Genomic DNA, 21,658 nt, shown 5'->3' with positions numbered 1-21,658 from the left:
GTAGACCTATCTCTCTCTAACAAAGACAATGTTTGTTGAACTTCATTGCAACATACACATTCGTCTTCCGTTGCCATTGGTGTACAAAAACCACATGTACACAAAAAACTGTCATTCAGTCTACTTACTAAAGCCGTTGGCAGGGGTGCAACTGTACAGGATTATTATTCTTCTTTCTTCTGCGCTCTATCTCGGTTGTTGAATATTGCGTTTCATATAAATATAGTCTTGGAACAGAATAAAAAAAATATCGTTGTCACTTCCATACTCTTCTTCCTCTGTTTCATGCACTTCATCCATGTTGTATAGTTTGTGTCTATGATGGAATTAAATAAAACAGGTAGCACAAGTGCCTTATGTCTTGAAGTGGCTGCTGCTTGTTTTGTTTTTGCTGTTTGGTTTATATACAAGTGACCCCCCGGGGATAGGATAGGTTTACGTACAAATATATATGCATAGTATAGTAGTAGTAGCTAGCGTAGTCCACACATAGCCTAGACCAGTCACAGTGCATATCAAATCAGTATTTAATATACCCCGATTTAATACTATTATTTAATTCCATCATAGACACAAAGTATACAACATGGCTGAAATGCATGAAACAGAGGAAGAAGAGTATGCCCCTTTCTTGGTATTGTAATATAATGTTTGGGTTGTTGAGGTACTAATGAAAGACTCTTACTCGCTTGACTGTCGTAACACATATATTGTTTATTCAGTATAATACTTCAGTACAATATACAACTATAAGTATACATAAGGAACGGACGGTCAATGATGCTGTCGGTGAGGTGTGAAGTGTGTAGGTCTGCTGTGAGGTGTGTGCTCCGTGAGGTGGCTGTAAGGTGTGTCTGGGCCCTTCTGAAACTTGGGAGTATATTGGCTCAGTTCATTTGCATAATGTCATTACATCATCTGTGAGGGTAACGATTGGTCCTAAGTTGATCCAGGGGTGTTTAAGTGGGAGTGATTGATCTTATCTGGGGAGGTTACAATGATGAATTGGCCCTGTCAAATCTCTGCTTAAAACTGTCATTATCTAATTGTTTTACGATGGGAACGGTCGCAAGGTTAAGCTAAGTGTTTTCTTTAGGGATTCTATTATAAACTAAATGGTCATTAAAACATCTGGACAAACTCTCCTTTGGACTTTCTGGGTCAAGTTTGTGAACCTATTTGAATTCCGATACAAAGGTCAATTTCTTAAATATAAAAGTATATCCTTATATTACATCCCTCTGTTTTCCTTTTTTTTTTCTAATCTATTTAACATATAAAAATGGTTATAATAGTGGCATGCAAAATTAAAGTTATATAAAAGAAAAAAAACATTATTATACATATATGCAAAAATTGAGTTAGCCAAAACCATTGACTCTGAAGTGTAACCTTATCACTTTCACTCTCTCTCTTCTCTCTCTTAAAAAAATGAAATTAAAAATGAATTTGGTATAAAATTCGCGTAAATCAAACATAAATCAGTTGAAAATAAAATTACAAAACTTAAAAAAAATAGTATGTTACATTGAACATACATCAAATCGTGCGACAACTCATCGCGTTCTAATGGTCTTTAAACATAAATCAAATCAAAACATAAAACTCAAGAAACTGTGGCTGATTAGCCTAAAATCAAATATCAAACTTAATCACTTAAAACTTTAAAGAAACAAATGTGTGTGTCCCGTTGACACAAACTTATCCACAATATATCATTATCGTCGCAACTTTATCGATTTAAGCATTTATATTTACAGGTAATTACGATTTCAATCAATCGACAAATTCGACTTTTGTACTCAATTTAAAAAATATTAAAATTAAAAGTACTAAGAAAATCTCCTGTTCTTGTATATCAATTAATTAATGCTTGAGATTAACGACTCAAAGGTTCAACAAAATATTTGTTACAAAATGATTGTCGTTCTTTTCAATATCTCAATATATCGATCATCAAAATTCAAAATTAATCATTATCAAAAAAACTCGTTACAAAATCAATACTTAAACATAAATTCAATTCTCTTTTAACTGAAATCACATCATTACTAAACAAATCTTATCAAATACGTAGACTATGCTATCAATAATTTAGCAAATGTCGTAATTTAAAATAATCTTGCAAAAAAAATTTAAATCAGTAATTTGTTGCATTATACAAACGTTTTATGAATCGTTTTGGCGATCCACTTATCGGTATCTGTTTATCTTTAATGATCTCTTTAATCAATTTATCTGTATCGTTATATCTGTCAATATTCCACCAAAATTTGCGATCATTAGATTCGTGTTTTGTTTTATCAGTGTTGCGTTTGGCTGAAGTCGGTTTAGAATACGAAACTAAAACTTGGAAATGTCCTGCTTTAAATCTACCTCGGTTTAATGTCATATTTGAATCATTAGGTGCTGTCATAATTAGATTAGTTTGTTCCTTTATTTGTTCTTCTTTCATTTGGAATGGGGCTGCTAATCCCATGTTATTCTCTACACAGTCAATGTAAGGTTGCAAGTTAAGGGGTTCTATCTTAGTTGGATGTGTAAGGGTATCTGATTGCAATTGGGCGGGTGTCCTATCATGTTCGTCTACAAATTCAACATTGATTTCGTCATTTACTACATTAATGGTGTTTTGGATTTTATCGTTATTATCATCGGTTGGTTCATTCAACAATTGTTTAAGTTTTTGGAGATGTGTAAAATTTTTGCGTTCTTTGGGTGTTCTCATAAAACAGGGTTTCAGTCTGTTATAATTGAATACGTCGCGAAGTATTTCTCCTTTAATCGTCGCTAGGATGTAGTGTGTTCTGTCTAGTACTTCATGAATCACTAATGGTCCGACCCATTCTGCGGCGATTTTCTTTGAATTTGCTGTTAGTGATGATGATGTTGGCTTGTATAAATATACGAGTTGTCCTACTGAGTAAATTGGACTTTTTTCTAAGCGTTGGGAAATTTTTGAGTTTTGGACGTTTTGTTGTGTTCGCTGTAATTGTAGCATTGTCTGTGAAATGTTTTGAAATTTCTTCTTGAGGTGTTCAAAGTATTCTTCATAGGAATGAGACAATCCTGAAATAGGGTTAAATGCTAATGAGGTCAAACTTGGAGGTTGGCGGCCAAAAACTAATTCGTAAGGGGAGTGGTTTCCTAGATGTGGGGATGAAAACGAGTTATAAGCATAACATGTTGTTGATACAAATCTAACCCAATCTGTTCCGAATTGGTTAAGGTTGACTTTTAACAGGTCCGATACGGTGCGGATATGACGTTCAACTTGTAAACTACCGTGATTGTGGACGCTGATGATTTTCCTATCAATATTAAGGGTGTTACATAACAGTGTTAATAATTTTCCTGTAAGGGAGGTTGCTGCATCTGAAATAAGACGAGATGGGGGTCCAAAAATACTGATGACCTTTTGAATTAGTGCTTCACAAATTGTTTCGGCATCAATGAATTTCAAAGGTACACAAATCAAAAATCTAGTTATCTCATCACATACTACCATAATATGTTTAAAACCTGAAGGTGAAGTTGGCATACTCTTAAAATCTAGACTGAGTGTATGAAAGGGACGGAAGTTGCTGGTACTCGATCGTGTAAAGGACGTAATTTATCGGTTTTGGGACGAAATTGTTGACATCTAAGACACGCTTGGGTATAATTGTTGACTTTCTCAAACATAAGGGGCATGTAAAATAATTTCCTAGTAGTAAGGTAAGTACGCATCGTACCTTGGTGGCTACTTAACAAATTGTCGTGATACTGAGAAATAACAGTCTCTGCTAAGTTTTCAGGAACAGCTAATTGCAATACAAATTCTCCACCTTTATCTTGGAAAAATAAACGGAATAGTAAACCGTTGCACAATATGTACTGCTCTGACTTATTCTGAACTGCACGAGCTGCTTTCTTATCGGCTGGAAGGATATCATGAGCTAAATAATCGTAAACTGGCTTAAAGAATGGTGAAGTTTCTTGTTCAACACGTAATTGTTTAACATCTACTGGGAGGTTATAATCTCTAATTATCTTTCTTTGAATAACATCCATTAATCTATCTAAGTCTTGTTGTTTTGGGATGTGTGCTGACTTAAATTCAGTTATGTTTGGTACTAGTGGTTTGGGCGATGTATACAATTCAACTGGTACGTTTCGATGTGTAGTATCTTTGCTTTGCTTATTTTTGTCTACTAGTCGTTCCTCTAGAGGTTGTCGAATGTTTACATTACGTATTGGGGGTGGCGTTACGATAGGTGGCGTTATGATAGGCGGTGATCGATGTGCGTTTGTTTGTTGTCTCGTGATTATTTGTGGTGTAGCGGTAGGTTGAGGTGTAGGTCGCGTGTTTGTTGTCACTGGGTTTTGATTAATGACGGGCGTTTGTACTGGTTTGGGTTTATGTAGGTCAGGTATATTTATTCCCATTTTCTTGGCGTATGACCTTGTTACTGGTCTGCTAGTAGATGTGTTTGTAATCGGGTTAAGAGATTCAGTCTCTGTAATATTAAATGCAATGGGTACAACTTGATCAATTTCGGAATCGTCATCACGAGGGGCTCGGGAGAGAAAATCCGCTAAAACTAATTCAGTTCCTTTCTTATAACCAATTTGGAAAATGTATCCGGACAATCGTAATATTAGTTTCTGTAAACGGGGTGTACATGGCTGATCTTTCGAATTCCAAATTTGTACAATTGCTGAGTGGTCTACGAATGCATCAAATTCGCAACCCTTTAGTAAGTGTCGAAATGCTGAAACGTTAATGTAAAGTCCAAATAACTCTAATTCTGTGACGCTATATCGTTGACAGGCTTGTGGTAAGATTTTGGAATAATAACCTATTATGTGTTCTTTATCGTTTACTGTTTGTGTTAAATATGAACCTGTTGCGGTTCTTGAAGTGTCGCTATATAGCGTAAATCTACCTTCTTTTCTAGGCATTTGAAGAGTAGGTGGTTTAACCATTAATTGTTTAATTTCGTCAAATGCTTTCTGGTGGTCAGTAGACCAAACAAATTTTCGGCGTTTACTTGCGAGTGTATGTAACGGACGTAAAATTGATTGTATTTGAGGGAAAAAATGGGATACATAATTTACTGCACCAATAAATCGTTTAGTTTCTTTATGGGTTCGTGGGACTGGCAAATTTCGGATAGCTGCACACCTGTCGCCTAATGGTGTGATACATGCGTGTCCTGAAGAATTAATCAGGATGGTGTGTCCCATATATTGCACTTTATTCTTGAATAACTTACATTTCTTTGGACAAATTCTAAAACCATTTAATTGTAGGGCTTGTAAAACGGAAACAAGGTGCTGCTTATGAGCAAATTTGTCTTGGCTAAATAAAATAATATCATCATGATGGGCGATACAGAATTTTCTAGAATTTGGGATTTCATTTAAAATTTCGTCAATCTTTGCTTGAAATATACCTGGCGAAACGTTTAATCCTTGTGCTAATCTCTTATAATAATAATGTTTTCCACCATGATATGAAGCTATACCTGTATATTGTTGGGCATGTTCGGCTAATGGTACGCAGTGGAACGCTGATTTCAAATCAATTACGCTAAGAATCTGTGCATTAGCGTTACCTATTGTTTTCAGAGTTTCGGCTAATAATGGGAATGGGTGATTAATACGTTTTATCCTGGAATTGAGATAGCGGAAGTCTGTGACAACTCTTTTATCTTTTGAATTTTTCTTTGAAACAAGAAGGACAGGGGAAGTATACGATTGGTGTCCTACTGCTAAGATTCCTAGTTTGACTAATTTGTTCAATTCGGCCTCAATAAACAAACAAACAAACAAACAAACAAACTCTCCTTTGGACTTTCTGGGTCAAGTTTGTGAACCTATTTGAATTCCGATACAAAGGTCAATTTCTTAAATATAAAAGTATATCCTTATATTACAGTATTCGCTGAAGGTTAGCAATGCGAAATCATCAAACAAATTGATGGCATCCTTTTCATTTGTCTCTTTACTTTGTTGATCTTGTCTCTGATGTCTGAGGCGGATCCAGACATTTTTGAGAGGGGGGGGGGGGGTCCACCGATAAAAAGGGCACATCAGATATTGAGTATTTGAACCCCTGGGTGGGGGTTGTGGCGAAGCAAATTTTGTTACAGGACACACTTAGATGGCCGGAAACGGTACTCTCGCACACAAAATCTATGATAAATGGCACCTTTCTAGTTCGCCGGGAATGACACTTTATTAGCGCTAGCTAGCAAACAGCAAAGTGAGCATAGCCTAGGCACGCGGCGACTAACTATAGATACATCTTTTTTTGTTGCGTTCAATGCAAACGTTGGGGGAAGTCCAATGAACGTACTTCCGATACGGTCATAAATGATAATAATTCATTATTATTATCAATTGATGATGCATGTAATCTTTTATCATTCGACATTGTTTTCATGTTGATTACTGAATATATTTGATTTAATTGAGCAGTTTTTCCGTTTATAATTTGATAAACACAAAATTAAGAATTCAGACAATACCCGTCGTAAAGTATACGGTAAAACATTATAAGTTTTCAAGTAGTGTATTACCACCACGAACATTTAACATTATTTACAATACATTTGTTAACCCAGTGTGCGTCTGGGGGGCCTAGAGAGGTAGAGGTAACCCATACCCTCACTCCAGAATACTGTTATTCTGGCTCACCACCACGAACATTTACAATACATTTGTTAACCCAGTGTGCGTCTGGGGAGCCTAGAGAGGTAGAGGTAACCCATACCCTCACTCCAGAATACTGTTATTCTGGCTCACCACCACGAACATTTAACATTATTTACAATACATTTGTTAACCCAGTGTGCGTCTGGGGAGCCTAGAGAGGTAGAGGTAACCCATACCCTCACTCCAGAATACTATTATTCTGGCTCACCACCACGAACATTTAACATTATTATCTAGTATCTTAAAGTATTTACAACATGTTGAGAATGCTCCGTTTGAACAATCTCCTATTGTTTCTAAGAATAAAAATGTCTGAAATTACATTTACATCAACATCATGATGTATCATCCGGTCAGTCTCTCTACCGTCGTCATATTACGGAGGTAGCTCTTCACTCGTCTTAACCCTGAGAAGGAGCGTTCCGCTTCTGCACTACCAACTGGTAGACACAACATACAGTATACAGAGGAGCTCATAAATATTGGGATAAATATCCTTGTCACAATTTCTTAGACATTCAAGTAAATTTTGTGGATGGTCTTCTCTCTTTGCGGTTATCCAATGGGCTCTCCAGTACCTTAATTCATTATATGACAAAGGAGATGGCAAGTCGCTCCTCCAAAATAACAATTTTTCACAGACGGGTGCAACGTTGATGCTCTTGATAATTAATTCGGGAATTATTTCAAACAGTGAAGCGATATTGAATCTTGTCTCCATTTCATTGAGCAAGTGATCTATGAATGGGATAGCCAGGTTTTTCCGGATATACTCTTCAATGGTATTTGCTGGCACATTGCTTCTGTGCAATTGTCGCCTGTTGGTTCTTGGTTTGGATACTACGCCACCAACACTTACAGTAAGTTGTGATGCATCAGAAAACCAAGCAGAAAAATGATTATCAATATCACGTCTTATCTCTTGTAACTGACTAATGACTGTATCAATCTTATGGTAGGCTTCGAAAGAGTCCAAATTACTGTGTTGTAACTTGACAGCAATCTGTCTAATTGGAAATAAGCACTGCTTTGTCACAAAAAATGACATTAAAAACTCAAAAGACTGTAGTGTTGAATATAGCCCCTGTGCTTTCGTCCTGGTGTCGGGATCCCATGACCATTCATCATTACCAATTATGTCGGGGGAAATCATTCGGCCGAAGTATAACTTCAAGTGTGGTAACTATGTGTGCAAACAACTCATGAAACGTTTCATAACAATCATGACGCTCCACCCAACGTGTTTTACAAAAACCCTTAATTTTCTTTTTTTTCCCATCATAATCAGAATGTTCTAAAACGTTTTCAAACATTGCTTGACGTTTTGGCGAGTTTGAAAAAAACAAAAATACTTCATTGATTGAACCAATCATCTAATTTCTTGTAGCTTGCAGGATGATGCGATACTCAAATTCAGAATGTGACTTTTACAGTGGGAGTATAGTGCTAAATGGTACTACCTCTCTTATTCTACCATTCACACCTCTTACAGCAGATGACATAGCCGAAGCCCCATTGTATGCCTGACCTCTGAGATTTTGGTAGTTGAATCCATTGTCACTCAACGATTTCATGATGGCATCAGCAATCGCCTTGCCTGTGGTGCGGTTTAAGTTGACAAAGTTGACAAAATGTTCTGCAATTTCCACCTGCTCATCACCGGTTAAGAACCGTACACAAAATGATAATACCTGTTTGTTGGTGGTAGTAGTAGTAACCTCATCGGCTATAATAGTGTAGTACTTCGAATACTTTTGATCAGACAAATCAATTGTTATCTTATTCCTAACAAATTCACCAATTATACCTCTCAATTCATTTTGTATGGTTTTCAAAGTTTAAGTGCTATTTTTATTACTAGATTCCAGGTGTTTCCTCAATATTGGATCTCTACTACTTAATAACTTTAATATGGCTAGAAACTTCTCAGTGTTGCTACAGCTGCTTGTACTATCATCTCGATGGCCACGAAGGGTAATATTCTGCTTGCCACATAGCAGTACTGCCTCGATGATACTTTGGAGAATATGGATATTGTCCTTGTAGATTTGTTTGCTAGCGTCATTTAACAGAACATCAACAAGATGTTCAGGATGTAGGACAGACATACTAAGCTGCTTGTATTTTTCTACAGCAGTTTTATGATACTGGAAATTAGTGTGACAATCAAGTACTCCATCTTTACCTTTGGCATGCTTAAGAATTTTAAATGGTCTCCCAACTAATACGGCATTGGATAAATTAGTCTTATCTGGAGGGAGCATCACACAATACTTGCAGTATCCACCATGATCTGATGGGCTGCACACTAACCACTTAAATTGATTTCTGATGGTGTTAGAGTTGATATATCAATAAGCTTGTTAACAATGTCCCCAACATCCTTGCAAATAACTGCAAAATAATCACAACATTAATTGAAAATACTGTATATCCGTTTTGTAAATTTTTATAGTTGTTTAGGATACATACATTCTTCACTAACGCGTGATACTGTCTGCATGAACATGGACAGTTGTGAAGAATTATTATTTACCTCCTTCTTGCTCAATGGGCATCTCTAAATCCACAGGAAGTTGAATGTCTACATTAATGTCATCATTGACAGCCGTTTCTGGATCGGATAGGTTACCATCCTCATCAACACCTGGTGTAGAAAACACATTTTGAGGTCATAAGAGGCCTAACTACAACTTTAAAATAAGGTAGATAATGCCAATGGAGCCGTTCGAGGGTTTCGTAGTAAACAAATAAGCTATACTACTACTACTAGCTAGGCCTATAGATAGTATATTATAGGCCTCTATCTAGCTATAGTAGGACGATAACAATCTTTTAACAACCACATTCATTATTCACATGTTTGTGGTTGAGTGAAATGGAAATAAAAAATACTTGATCTTATATTATAGGTAAATAAATATTCACTAAAAAAAATATTTTCATGATTAATTTATTTTCAGAATAAAACTAAAAGTGTTTATTAATAATGTATAACAACACCGCGCCAATGGCGGCATTATGCGCATAGTAACGTGGTTAATGAAAATGGAAATTAAGAATAGATTGACTAAAATGTATGTAAGGTAATTTAACTAGGAAATACTACCCTAAGCCTAGACCTAAATATACACTTACTGTATTTACATGCGCCCTCTGTAGTATGTGAAACAATCTATATTTAGAAGTTTAAGTAGAGATCATCACGCGTCACCACCTCTCACGATGCTCTTTGATCGGCCGCCGTAACTTAACATCGCGCGCATTGTGATAAATTTCTGTCTTTATTTTTGGGGTTAGTGTAGCCTACTCTGTGCATACTAATATACACACAAATATGTCACACGAATAAAATATTGAACCTCTAAAAAAAGGGCACCCTTAAAATTTAGGGGATCCGGACCCCGTGGGGACCCTTCCCCCCACCCTGGATCAGCCCCAGTGATGTTGTACACGAACAAGCCTATCATAGGAAAGTGCGGGATTGCTATTGAGCTGTAAAACTATTGTACTGATGGCCATATCCTGGTACTAAGACAGTTGGATCCACTTTCCTGTAATAAATATATACAGTACATGATTATTTTGAATATTTTCTAAAAAAAGCACAGTACCTAAATTTAATTAAAATGCAGTGATGTAAACCCAGTCATCATCATCATCACCATCACCATTAACATGATCGGGAAGCATTCCAGCTTGAACAGCCATCTTTCTTGCAATTTGGATGCCCTTTTTCCATTCAACAATTTCTTCACCTTCGTCTGGATATACGCCTAAGTTTGCCTGCTTACCTGGGAACTATTTTCCCCAAATGTTTTCTTGCTTTTTATGTGCTCGAGAAAATGACCATTTGGATCTGCATCTAATAATCTAATCTAATCTAATAATGTGTTTGCACCATTCTGACTGAAGTATATTTCACATGGTTCTGACCCAACAAGATCAAGTCGGCATTGTAATGTTGGGTGATTGTCCCTATAGTAAACAATTAGCATAACAGCAAAATGACATGATAGGAGCATATCTTGAAAGCAATGTCGGTAATAAAATTGTTTATCAATGTTAGATTAAGGGTGTTCAGAATCCAATTTCTCCATAGTCCAAAAAACAATTGCTGCATATGTGATTCTTTTTTTAAGACTCATTTATTCACCATGTCTTATCCAGAAAACTTGTAGCGTATTTGTAATGTTCGTAGTCTAGTAGTTTAAGATTTGTAACTTTTTTCATGTTCTTTGTTCAGTAGCGCAGTGAGCGTCTTTTTTTAGACGGATGCTTGCGCTTTACAAATTGCCATTATTATTATTATTATTATTTCAAGATAAAACCATACAATCTTCAAATACAGAAGAAGAATATTTTGCCATCATTGCCATCTATTATGTTTTGTAAACAAGTCCTTGAGCAGCAGCCCAATTTTGTCAATCCCTGCATAATATATCGTCTCTATACAGACCATGTTGGATTGCATTGAACTCATTATACACTAAGTGGAGATGATTAATTGTGGCGATGTTGCATCCGACATGTAGTTGACAAATCTAATGGGTTAATAGCTTTCTTAAGATTGTGAATTGGATCTTGATCACAAACTCTGTGTATAGTATAACCATTATTCTGTAGGCCTAAATTTTTTTCCATGCGTGCTGAATAGATGAAACCCAAGGCTTTGGGTATTGGCCTAAATTTCATTTCACCATATGCTGTAGAAGCCTCTTCCAGCATCAACTTTCTTCTACGAGAATCACCATCAGATGATCCACCTATAAGTGGTCCAAGCACCGGCTCAATATGTTGTTCATAATATCGCTGAATCCTTTGGTGTTGGTGTCGAACCATAATGTGAGAAAAGCAGTTGCACGTTGGCATTATCAGGATTGGTATGCGTGGATTTTTATGAGACAAGCATAAGATCCAATTTTGACGAGCTTGTCATAGGTATTTTCATCATTCCCAAGTACAATTGAATAGTTATCCAGGCACTTATGATTCTCTCCATCAATTCCAAAAAATCCAACAAGACTGTCTGACACTTGGTCATATCATATCTCAGCAATTGTAGTAGTCTTATCTTCTGCAATAAGTGTTGAAATTGGTTGAGTGATATTTTGTCTCTGCTTCGCATCTTTGTACATCTGTGAAACAGTTTTTCTCATCAAATCCAGGTTATAATTTCACCTCATGTTGTTTTCGCCACCTTTTAATAGATTGAATAAACATTAGGGCCCAGTAAATTTCTTGTCACAAAGTCTGCTAGTCTGGGGCCATGCACCCCATAGCATAATCACTTCATAAAATTGTTGGCAGGAAGCTTTGTAACGACAACCCTGTGGACCTTTTCTGTTCAAATTTGATGAAATAGTGGATAGAAAATCTTTTTCTCTCTCGCCTGTCTCTACTGCGTACTATAGTCCGGTAGCAATCTCGTTCGTTAGGCCTAGAGCCTGGCCAGCCTAGTTATTTATTATAAAGTTAAAGACAAGATGCTCGGCTTATCGAAAGGAGTGTGCTCCTTCTAATAAACGGACCACCGGAAGAGTCCCACACCCTAGTTTATTCTACGGACAGATGGGAAGTTTAATCTCACTAAGCTAGCCTATCATCAGGTTCCTCTCGTTCAGTCTGCTCGCTGTAGGCCCACACACATACAGTACATACACTAAATTAAATAATTATTGCTAGGTAAAAAGGGTTTATGTTTATGTTCACATCACTATGACACTTGTGAATAAATAATTAGCTTGTCTTGACAAGTTAGTGAAACAGTGTGGCAGACTTTTTCTGTTGTCTTGGTCAATTTATTGGTCAATTTATTCGGGTTTTTAGGCTATTTCGTGGTTTATTTTACATCAACATTTTCATTTTCACACTTGTGCTAAATCAGAACTTAGTCTTATTTGGCCTGCTACATTATAGCAATAGGTAGGAAATAAATGATTTGGGCTATATATACTGTACCAAATTCCGTTACATTATCCCCCTCTCGGACTGATTCGTCCTCTGAATCAGAATACAAAAAAATAGGCTTAGCCTAAAAATGATCAAGAATACAATTAATTTACAATTCTATACAAAGGGTCTACTATGCCTTTTACTATAGTTTTAGTTATTTAAATTTTAAAGCAAACAAAGAGCATCAATTATAAACTTTAACAATATGCCTATTACTCAATTAAAAAAAAATACTCGCTGGAGGTTTCTTCTATTTGTAGTACGTTTCCGCTCCGCATCATAGTAATAGTGCTAGTTTCCACTACTTTCACCACTCGGCACACGATGTTGCCTTGCAGGGCGTTGCTTGCACGGGTACATTGTGTTGTATTCTTAAATGGTATTGAAGATCGGATGAGGTCGGTAACTTTAGTATCGTTTTCTTCTTGGGAACTCAGTTCGTTTCTTTCGCCTGGCGATAAAAGGGCCGGCTTTCCCTTAGATATTCTGGGTACCTTTTCGATGCCCAAAGACTCTCAGTAGGCTCAATAACCCCTCGTTCTAATAAGTCAGTGATCTGGTTCTTTATTTCTTCCTAGTACTTCACAGGTTGTCTCCGGGGAGGTTTCCGTATTGGCCGTGCATTACTGGTATCAATGAAAGGTTTCACAAGTCTTTATCACTGGATACAAAGACCTCTTGAAATTCTATAAGTAAATCACATATTCTATAATGATGTCGTGGGCCACACACAAAGAGCAAAAAAGAACCTCGTACTCTGTTCTGTATTTAAATTGTAAGACTTTTATTATAACTGGACTGTAAATCATCGAACGTGAATTATTAAACGGACTAAAATACACACCCCTGTAATACCAATCAGATAAAATAATATTACAATGACATAAGTTAACCTCTTCAACTTATATCTAAGCATTATTACCTCAAATCATCATAAAGAATACAACTCAAATAATAACTTCTCAAAGTTATCTATCTCCATCAGTTTACATCATTATAGCATTCAGCCAATAACACATCTTTAACTCGGGAAATTATATCATAGCAAGTCCTCAAAATAGTAATTCATGTAACACTAACACAGCTTAGTATCGTTACAATAAAAAAACAAGTTGCTCTCAAATCAGCTTAATTTACTGCAGTCTGCAATTGTCATTAACAGCAACCATAATTAAAATGGTTCCTTTTTGCAAAACAAACTTTAAACTACTTTTAACACAACTTATCCTCCTTGAGCTTCTATGTCAACTCCTCACGAGGTAACCGTTCGCGCCACGACATTCTATGATAATAAGTAGTTTCAATCAAAATAATTATATAAGTGTAAAATACGATTAAATATAATAGAATCATTCTCAATAAAAGTAACAAAATAATAGTAATATAATTTCAGTCTCCGACATCTTCCTCGCTGATTCCCTTTTGACCCGAAAGACAAAAAAAGTTATCTGGTAGGTTGCGGAAGACGATTCATGTTACTATGTTGTCGTCCCTTACTTTCCTACCAACGCATGCAATGGTGCCTGTAATAACTTGGAGTTATTAATATAAAAAGCACATGTACGCTAAAGTAAAACAAGTCTTCTTTTATTGCTACCTTAATCATAGTGCCGCCAGTGCGGTGATACAGTTGCACGTGTGCCCATCGCGTACTACATCCGGGGCATGGTTATCATGGTACAGTAAAGTTCAAAGGTCAACAAATAATATATGAATATCACACCCTCCCGTTTAAGCATTGAACCCTAAAGTGAATAATTGTAACTTTTTTTTAACACAGTGACATATGAACAAATGATTGTGACCTTTTTTTAACACAGTAACATGAACGAATCAGTCATACCCCAGTTTTTTAGGGGCTTTTCTATTTCTCATGGATCTTCGAACAATCACTGAGTTATCGTTATTCTTTTGCTCAGTTGATGCAACGTTTTCGTTGACATTCTTACCAGCGTTAACGCTGAAGTGATCATTTTGATCAGTTCCTTCAAGATTTTCATCAACATTAGTACTATCAACATAGTACTATCAACATCAACATTAACACTATCAACATTAATACTAGAAACATTAACACTATCAACATTAATACTAGAAACATTAACACTATCAACATTAATACTAGAAACATTAACACTATCAACATTAATACTAGAAACATTAACACTATCAACATTAATACTAGAAACATTAACACTATCAACATTAATACTAGAAACATTAACACTATCAACATTAATACTAGAAACATTAACACTATCAACATTAATACTAGAAACATTAACACTATCAACATTAATACTAGAAACATTAACACTATCAACATTAATACTAGAAACATTAACACTATCAACATTAATACTAGAAACATTAACACTATCAACATTAGTACTAGAAACATTAACACTATCAACATTAATACTAGAAACATTAACACTAGAATTTTCAGTTTGACAAACACTACCGTCTTCCCCCACAGATAAACGGCGTCTTATTTGGTCTACATGTTGTTGCATAACTCTACCGTCTACCAACTTTATATCGTACATTTTGCTGCCCTGCTTAAGCTCTACTACCCCAGGCAGCCATCGATCACCGCTGGCATAGTTAACAACAAATACCTTGTCATTTATGTCGAAATCCCTGACTTGGGAGTGACGGTTGTGGTGGTATTTTTGTCGTTCCTGCTTAAGCCTTACTTTATTGTTTAAGTTTGGGTGTACCATGCTCAAATGTGAATTTAACATTCTACCCATGAGTGCCTCGCAGGGTGTAATACCAGTGGTAGAATGGGGGGTAATCCGATACTTAAAAAGTACTTGTGATACCTTGATTTGCAATGAACCCTCAGTCATCTTTGCAAGGCCCTGTTTTACTGTTTGGACTGCCCTTTCCGCTAAACCATTAGAGGAGGGTTTAAAGGGGGCGCTAAAATAATGTTTGATGCCATTACAAACAGTAAATTCCTTAAATTGAGTGCTGGTGTACGTTGGCCCATTATCACTCACTAAGACCTTAGGAATGCCATGAATGGCGAATATCTTTCCAAGTGCCTCAATTGTGCACTCACCATTTATAGAATTCATAATCACTGCATCTATCCATTTAGTATAAGAATCTACAATAATCAGAAATGACTTTCCCATGTATTGTCCCATGAAATCTATGTGTACTCGAGACCACAGTTCTTTTGGATACTCCCACATACTTAAAGGTGTCTCGGCAGGTTTTTTCCTGTTAACCTGACATTTGGTACATGTGCTAACACATTTTTCCAATTCATTTTCAATACCTGGCCACCATATGTATTGTCTACTTATAGCTTTCATTTGGGTTATCCCTGGGTGACAATCATGTAATTCCTTGATAATGAGGTTTCGGCCCTTTGCAAGGACCACTATACGGGACCCCCACAATAAACACCCATCATATACACTTAATTCATCTTTACGTCTAAAATAGTGTTTGAACTCATCTTGTGAGTCAAGATGTACGTTAGTCTTACCCCAATTACCATATAATATACAATGTCTGACATGAGATAATATGGGATCTTTATCGGTCCACTTTCTGATGTCATCGGACTTTACTGAAGAGGAGGCGTTGTTGATGATGTGTTCCATCAACAAAACCACATCACCCGGCACGGGAACATTGCTCTCAGTAACAGGTAAAGGCAATCTACTTCAACAATCAGCCACCTCATTCTGATTACCAGGGCGATAATCCATAGTATAATCATAAGCAGCTAAAGTTAAGGCCCATCTCTGTATTCTAGCATAGGCCATTAACGGAATACCTTTACATTCAATAAATAAAGATTGGAGAGGCTTATGATCTGATGATAATACAAAGTGCAACCCATACAAGTATTGGTGGAATTTCTTTACACCGAATACGCAAGCAAGACCTTCCTTTTCGATCATGCTGTAATTCCGCTCTGCCGAAGACAGAGTGCGCGAAGCGTATGCAATAGGCTTATCAAAACCATCAATGTGGTGCCAAAACAGCCGAAATGCCATAGGCTGATGCATCGCATAACAATCTAATTTCTTTTGAAGGGTCATAATGCACTAGTATTTTATCCGAACATGATAACATCTTTAGCTTCATAAAAGGAAGCTTGCTCACTCTTTGACCAACGCCACTGAACACCTTTGCGGAAGAGTCTGTTTAAAGGCTCGAGCACAGTTGATACATTAGATAAAAATGCACAATAATAATTTAAGAGTCTAAGAAATGATTTCAACTGAGTCACATCTGTCGGTGGTGGTGCGTTCTTGACTGCTTGTACCTTCTCCTCGGTTGGACTTACTCCTGTAGCAGTCACGTGTTTTCCTTGTAATATGAGGGCGTAGCATCAGCGTTAACATGAATTTTGGCTTTAGGCCCTGTATAGGTTCCAAGTCCATCCTTAAATACCTCAAGAAACTTGTTCATAATGTTGTTGATTTCCCCGCGGCAATTTTTGATGGTTACCTTCTTTAAGAGCAATTGTAATATAACAAAAATATAAAAAAGAGTGGCATACTAAAAAAAATGGATTTCTTTCAAATTTTGCACATGGCTATATATGTGTTAAGAGAAATCAAATATGAAATATTTTTTATTTCACATGTATATTTCCATGGCAACGGCCAAATTTGTGTTTTTGACAAATTTTGTCCTTTTTTAAGGTTTTTTAAAATGGATATTGTTACTACTTTGATGAACGATATTTTTGTTTTGTTCATTTAATTATAAAAAAATAATTAGTGTATGCATAATAACAATGCATTGTGTACCTGTTTCATATTTTTTTTTTTTTTATGTCATACTTTGGGAGATACCATTTATTTAAAAAGGGGTGTTTTTCACTTTTTTTAAATTGTTCAATGCAACTAAACTTTACTTCACCATAACGCCCAAAGTGGTGTATTTTTTTAGCTGATTTATTGCAAATAGGTAGTTCTAATGTTTAATAATTGATTTCTAAAATAAAATACTGGGGTAAGTTAAAAATCTACAAGCAGTGTTGCGAGAAACATAGGCATTTTTATAAAAAAAAAACATGGTATATTAGTAAAAACATTTTATTTTTTATTGTGAGAAAAAAAAACCAATATTTTTAATTATAGATTCTGTAATTCCCAGTTTTAATGTCATTTTATAGGTTATATCCTCTGGAAATTTGAACAAATTATCAGATTGTTGTGAATTTTAATCTTTGCAACAGATTACTCCTCTCTTATTTTGAAGCTCCTCTTTTATTTGTTTACTTCTTTTATTTGCTAACCTAAGCAGATCCCACATGCCCATCCACCACTGTAACGACCTCTGTTCACGGAGTTAGATTCAGGTAGACAACAACAAGACTACTCACAATATACTGCTTATTCCTTATTTTTATTTGCTCCTTTAAGCTGTCAAACATGTGATGCATGTAGCTTGTGGCGTTTCTAATAAGAAACATACAAATATAAATGCCTATGTTAACATACAGCAGTACCATGTTATAACGAATCATGCAAATAACAACAATTTAAAGACGATCCCTGTCGTCGTAGCATGTACAGCCCTCTATTGGCTTACACAGAACAACGTATATGTGTAATAAATCACAATACTGTATAAACACTTAAATAATTCTCTGTAAATTACACTTGAGGTGCTGATTACATAATATAAATGCCTTCCTTACTATACAGGACAGATATGGCCTACAATTGTTATATCAACATTAACACATTGAAATTAATGAACGTCTTGACCAGCCTCGTGACAACAATGATGTAGGCTATCTGGCCTAACCTAGCCTAGCCGTTCATATCATCATAGGCAACGAGTAGGAAAAAGCTTAGGGCCTTTCCAACTACTATAAATCAAACAATAACTAAATAATATCAATCTAAAGTTGATAATAAACCGGATGCTCACCAAAACCTATGGTCTTTCTCCGCGTAACAATTTTATAATATTATTATCAGACGCCTATGACAGATGATCTCATCCTTGCGACCATTTTATGTCTCCTCCTACAACCTTAGGCGCGCACATGTCTTATTCCCAAAAACAAAATAGTCGATGCCTATATGAGCAAATGGTCTACTCCCTGTGGATACTCTACTAGCTGGAAGGTCGGCCATCTGCTGTTCTTCAGGTTTTCTTTGGTATCTTCAGCAAGTGACACATCTCGTAACACATGCTTTCGCACCTCGTTGATTAACTGATTCCTGCCACAATGACCTGTGCGCTTGTGAACCTCGTTAATTATCACCTCTGAAAGACGATATGCTTCGGCAATACAATTGGATGCTTGGCATTTTCGTCCAACTCCGAATTCTTCAATCTCCCTCCAACCTTCAGCACACATTTATCCAAGGTCGGGTTTAATTTTGCAAGGCAACTAGTTTTCTTCACATCCCTTTGGCCCTTCAACGCATCAATCTCTTCGTTGAAAAACTCTTCCTGTACATATCTGATCAAGTCTATCTCGGCCTGTTCCATTTCAGTTGCTGTTATCATTGGTGTTACAGATTTATGGGACAAGTAACCTATAAATTTAGTCCACCATACGACTGCCTTCTTTAGTTTGTGATAGGAAGAGTACCGCTTAATCAGATCATTCATCCAACGGTTTTGGTTCTTCCTTTACGTCAGGATCATCAATTTTCAATGGACTACCTTGAAATAGCTGTGGCCATTCCGACGGATCTCTTGTGAGGAATGCCGGCCCTCGTAGCCACATAGCAACCTTATCCTCATTTTTTAGATTTATTCCTCGAGATGCAAGGTCAGCTGGATTGGTTTTACTCCTAACATTGATTAAGTTCCGAGCCCTCGTGAATCACGCGTAGCCTGTTGGCCACAAACACACTGAATCTCGTATTTCTATTATGAATGTAATTCAAAACAATCATACTGTCTGTCCAGAAAAAGACCTTGTCAAATTCGACGTCCATTTCTTGTCTTATAACTGCTGGATGCGTCAGCAAATACGTGTAGTTGACATTTGCAATGTGCATATGTTCCTAACCATCTAGCAACCACAACCTCTGTAGCTCACTCCACCACTTTGTGCACTCCCCTTGTAATTCCTTTGAGAATGGGTCATCCCAACCGCTGTCCTTCAAACTAAGTGATCGCTGAAAAATGTCTTTTGCTGGCAGTACCACTGGTGACATCAACCCCATCGGGTCAAATACTGAACTCATTACTGACAATAAGTGTCTTCTAGTCCATATGTTTTGTTGCCTTGTCACACTGGGTGTACTCAGTTGAAACACGTCATTCTCCAAGTCACAATTTATACCTAGCGTTCGCTCAGTAGGTATTAGTTCCTGGTTCAAATTAAGTCCCTTTAATTCTGTTGAACGTTGATCCTCAGGCACGGATTGTATAACGCCTTTGTTGCTACTTGACCACTTTGTCAGATTGAACCCACCTCGTCGACAAAGTCTTCTCAAATGTTCAACCATCTCAATAGCCATCTCTGGATTGTCGAGGCTCTTAAGGAGATCATCCACATAAAAATTATTTTTTACAGTTTCAATTACGTCCTTAGGGAAATCGTCCTTGTTATCATCAGCAGTTTTCTTTAACGCAAAGTTGGCACAAGATGGGCTACATGTTGCACCAAAGGTGTGTACCTTCATTCTATAGACTTCTGGAGTACTATCCGGATGCCAAATATATCTTAAGAAATCCCTATCCTTCACCGGAACTATCACTTGCCAGAACATGGCCTCAATATCAGCTACGAGCGCTATTTTACCTTGCCGAAATCGCAATAGCACTCCTAGCAAACTGTTAGTAAGATTTGGTCCAGGGAGAAGACAGTCATTCAACGACACACCTTCTGCTTTGGCCGCACAGTCGAAAACTACTCGCAGTTTTTGCTTCTGAGGGTGATAAACACCATGATGCGGCACGTACCAACACTGTCTATTCTTTGTCACTTCACCTACTGGCACCTTCTCAGCAAATCCTTTCTCAACCAAACCTTCCATGTATGAGCAATATTCTTGCTTGTATTTGTCATCGTTCGTTAGTCGTTTCTGCAAAGATTTCAACCTTTTCTCTGCCAAATACCAGTTGTTTGGTAGTTTTACTTGACCTTCCTTAAATGGCAAGGCGACACAATAATGACCATCGACCATAGTGCTGCCTTTCTCAACTTTAGATATCAATTCCTTATCTTCAATGGAAAGTTGCTGTTCCTGATTAAGTCCCTTTTCTGGAAAGTCCATTTCTAAGGATCCTTGATATAGCTTCTCTAACCTTGTTTCCTCATGTGTAGAGTTATACAGTAGGCCACAAGTTGAGTTCTGTAAGAAGCATGTTGACTGGCTCTCGACTTTCCCTTTATCAATCCCCACACAATCCACCCAAGCTTGGTTTTTGTTGCATGAGGTGCGTCTTCAGGACCAGTCTTGATCTCGAGGGCTGTGTAAGCTCCTGGAACCTTCATACTAATCAGCAGCCCAATGTCGGCCTCAATATAGTTGATTTTCACTCCACTCAGATGGGGCCACTTATCTATTTCTTCTTGCATGGGTATTAAATTCCGCTCAATAGGTAAGTTTTCTTTCGAGAAGGCAAAAGGAATCGTCACATCATTTTCTTTCCCAGTCAAAGCCTGTATTCTTATATTCTTCACTAACTTCGCAGACGCCGTATGTGGCACGCCCATCGTTTTGAATGAAATTGAACCTTTGGTTTCGCCTACTCCTAATTGTTGCATTAACTTATCTGAAATAAGAGATGTTACTGCCTGGGTCTAAAAATGCATAAGTTGTTACTTGGCGGCCGTTAAGCTTTACCAAAACTGGTACGACGGCCAGCGCGCAATCTGCATCGTCATCAACACAAGCTGATGCTAGATCGCTACTAGCTGGTACAAATTCTTTCGACGTAGCAGCGAGCTGACTTGCTGACTGCACAGTATTACCATTACTTGTCTGTGTAGCGTTATGCTGACCTGCTGGAGCACCACTAATTTGTTCCTTGGGCGGTGTATCAT

General features: G+C 36.9%; 2 protein-coding genes across 2 annotated transcripts; both read right to left on the bottom strand.

Annotated features, from left to right (window-relative positions):
* Positions 1–7,135: 7,135 nt before the first annotated feature.
* Positions 7,136–10,413, bottom strand: LOC140044095 (52 kDa repressor of the inhibitor of the protein kinase-like). Its single transcript, XM_072088574.1, has 6 exons — positions 10,368–10,413; positions 9,239–9,349; positions 9,016–9,096; positions 8,561–8,923; positions 8,163–8,428; positions 7,136–7,885 (listed from the first exon to the last, which is right to left on the bottom strand). The coding sequence occupies exons 1-6, from the start codon at positions 10,411–10,413 to the stop codon at positions 7,136–7,138; spliced, it is 1,617 nt and encodes a 538-aa protein (XP_071944675.1).
* Positions 10,414–19,667: 9,254 nt separating this feature from the next.
* On the bottom strand, positions 19,668–20,885 carry LOC140044094 (uncharacterized). Its single transcript, XM_072088573.1, has one exon. It carries the CDS (start codon positions 20,883–20,885, stop codon positions 19,668–19,670), a length of 1,218 nt encoding a protein of 405 aa, XP_071944674.1.
* Between the last annotated feature and the right edge of the window lie 773 nt (positions 20,886–21,658).

This window comes from Antedon mediterranea, chromosome 3, assembly GCF_964355755.1.
Source record: "Antedon mediterranea chromosome 3, ecAntMedi1.1, whole genome shotgun sequence".
Classification (NCBI taxonomy): Eukaryota; Metazoa; Echinodermata; class Crinoidea; order Comatulida; family Antedonidae; genus Antedon; species Antedon mediterranea.
The sequence above is the reverse complement of the archived record's forward strand: the minus strand, read 5'-3'. Positions and strand labels throughout refer to the sequence as shown.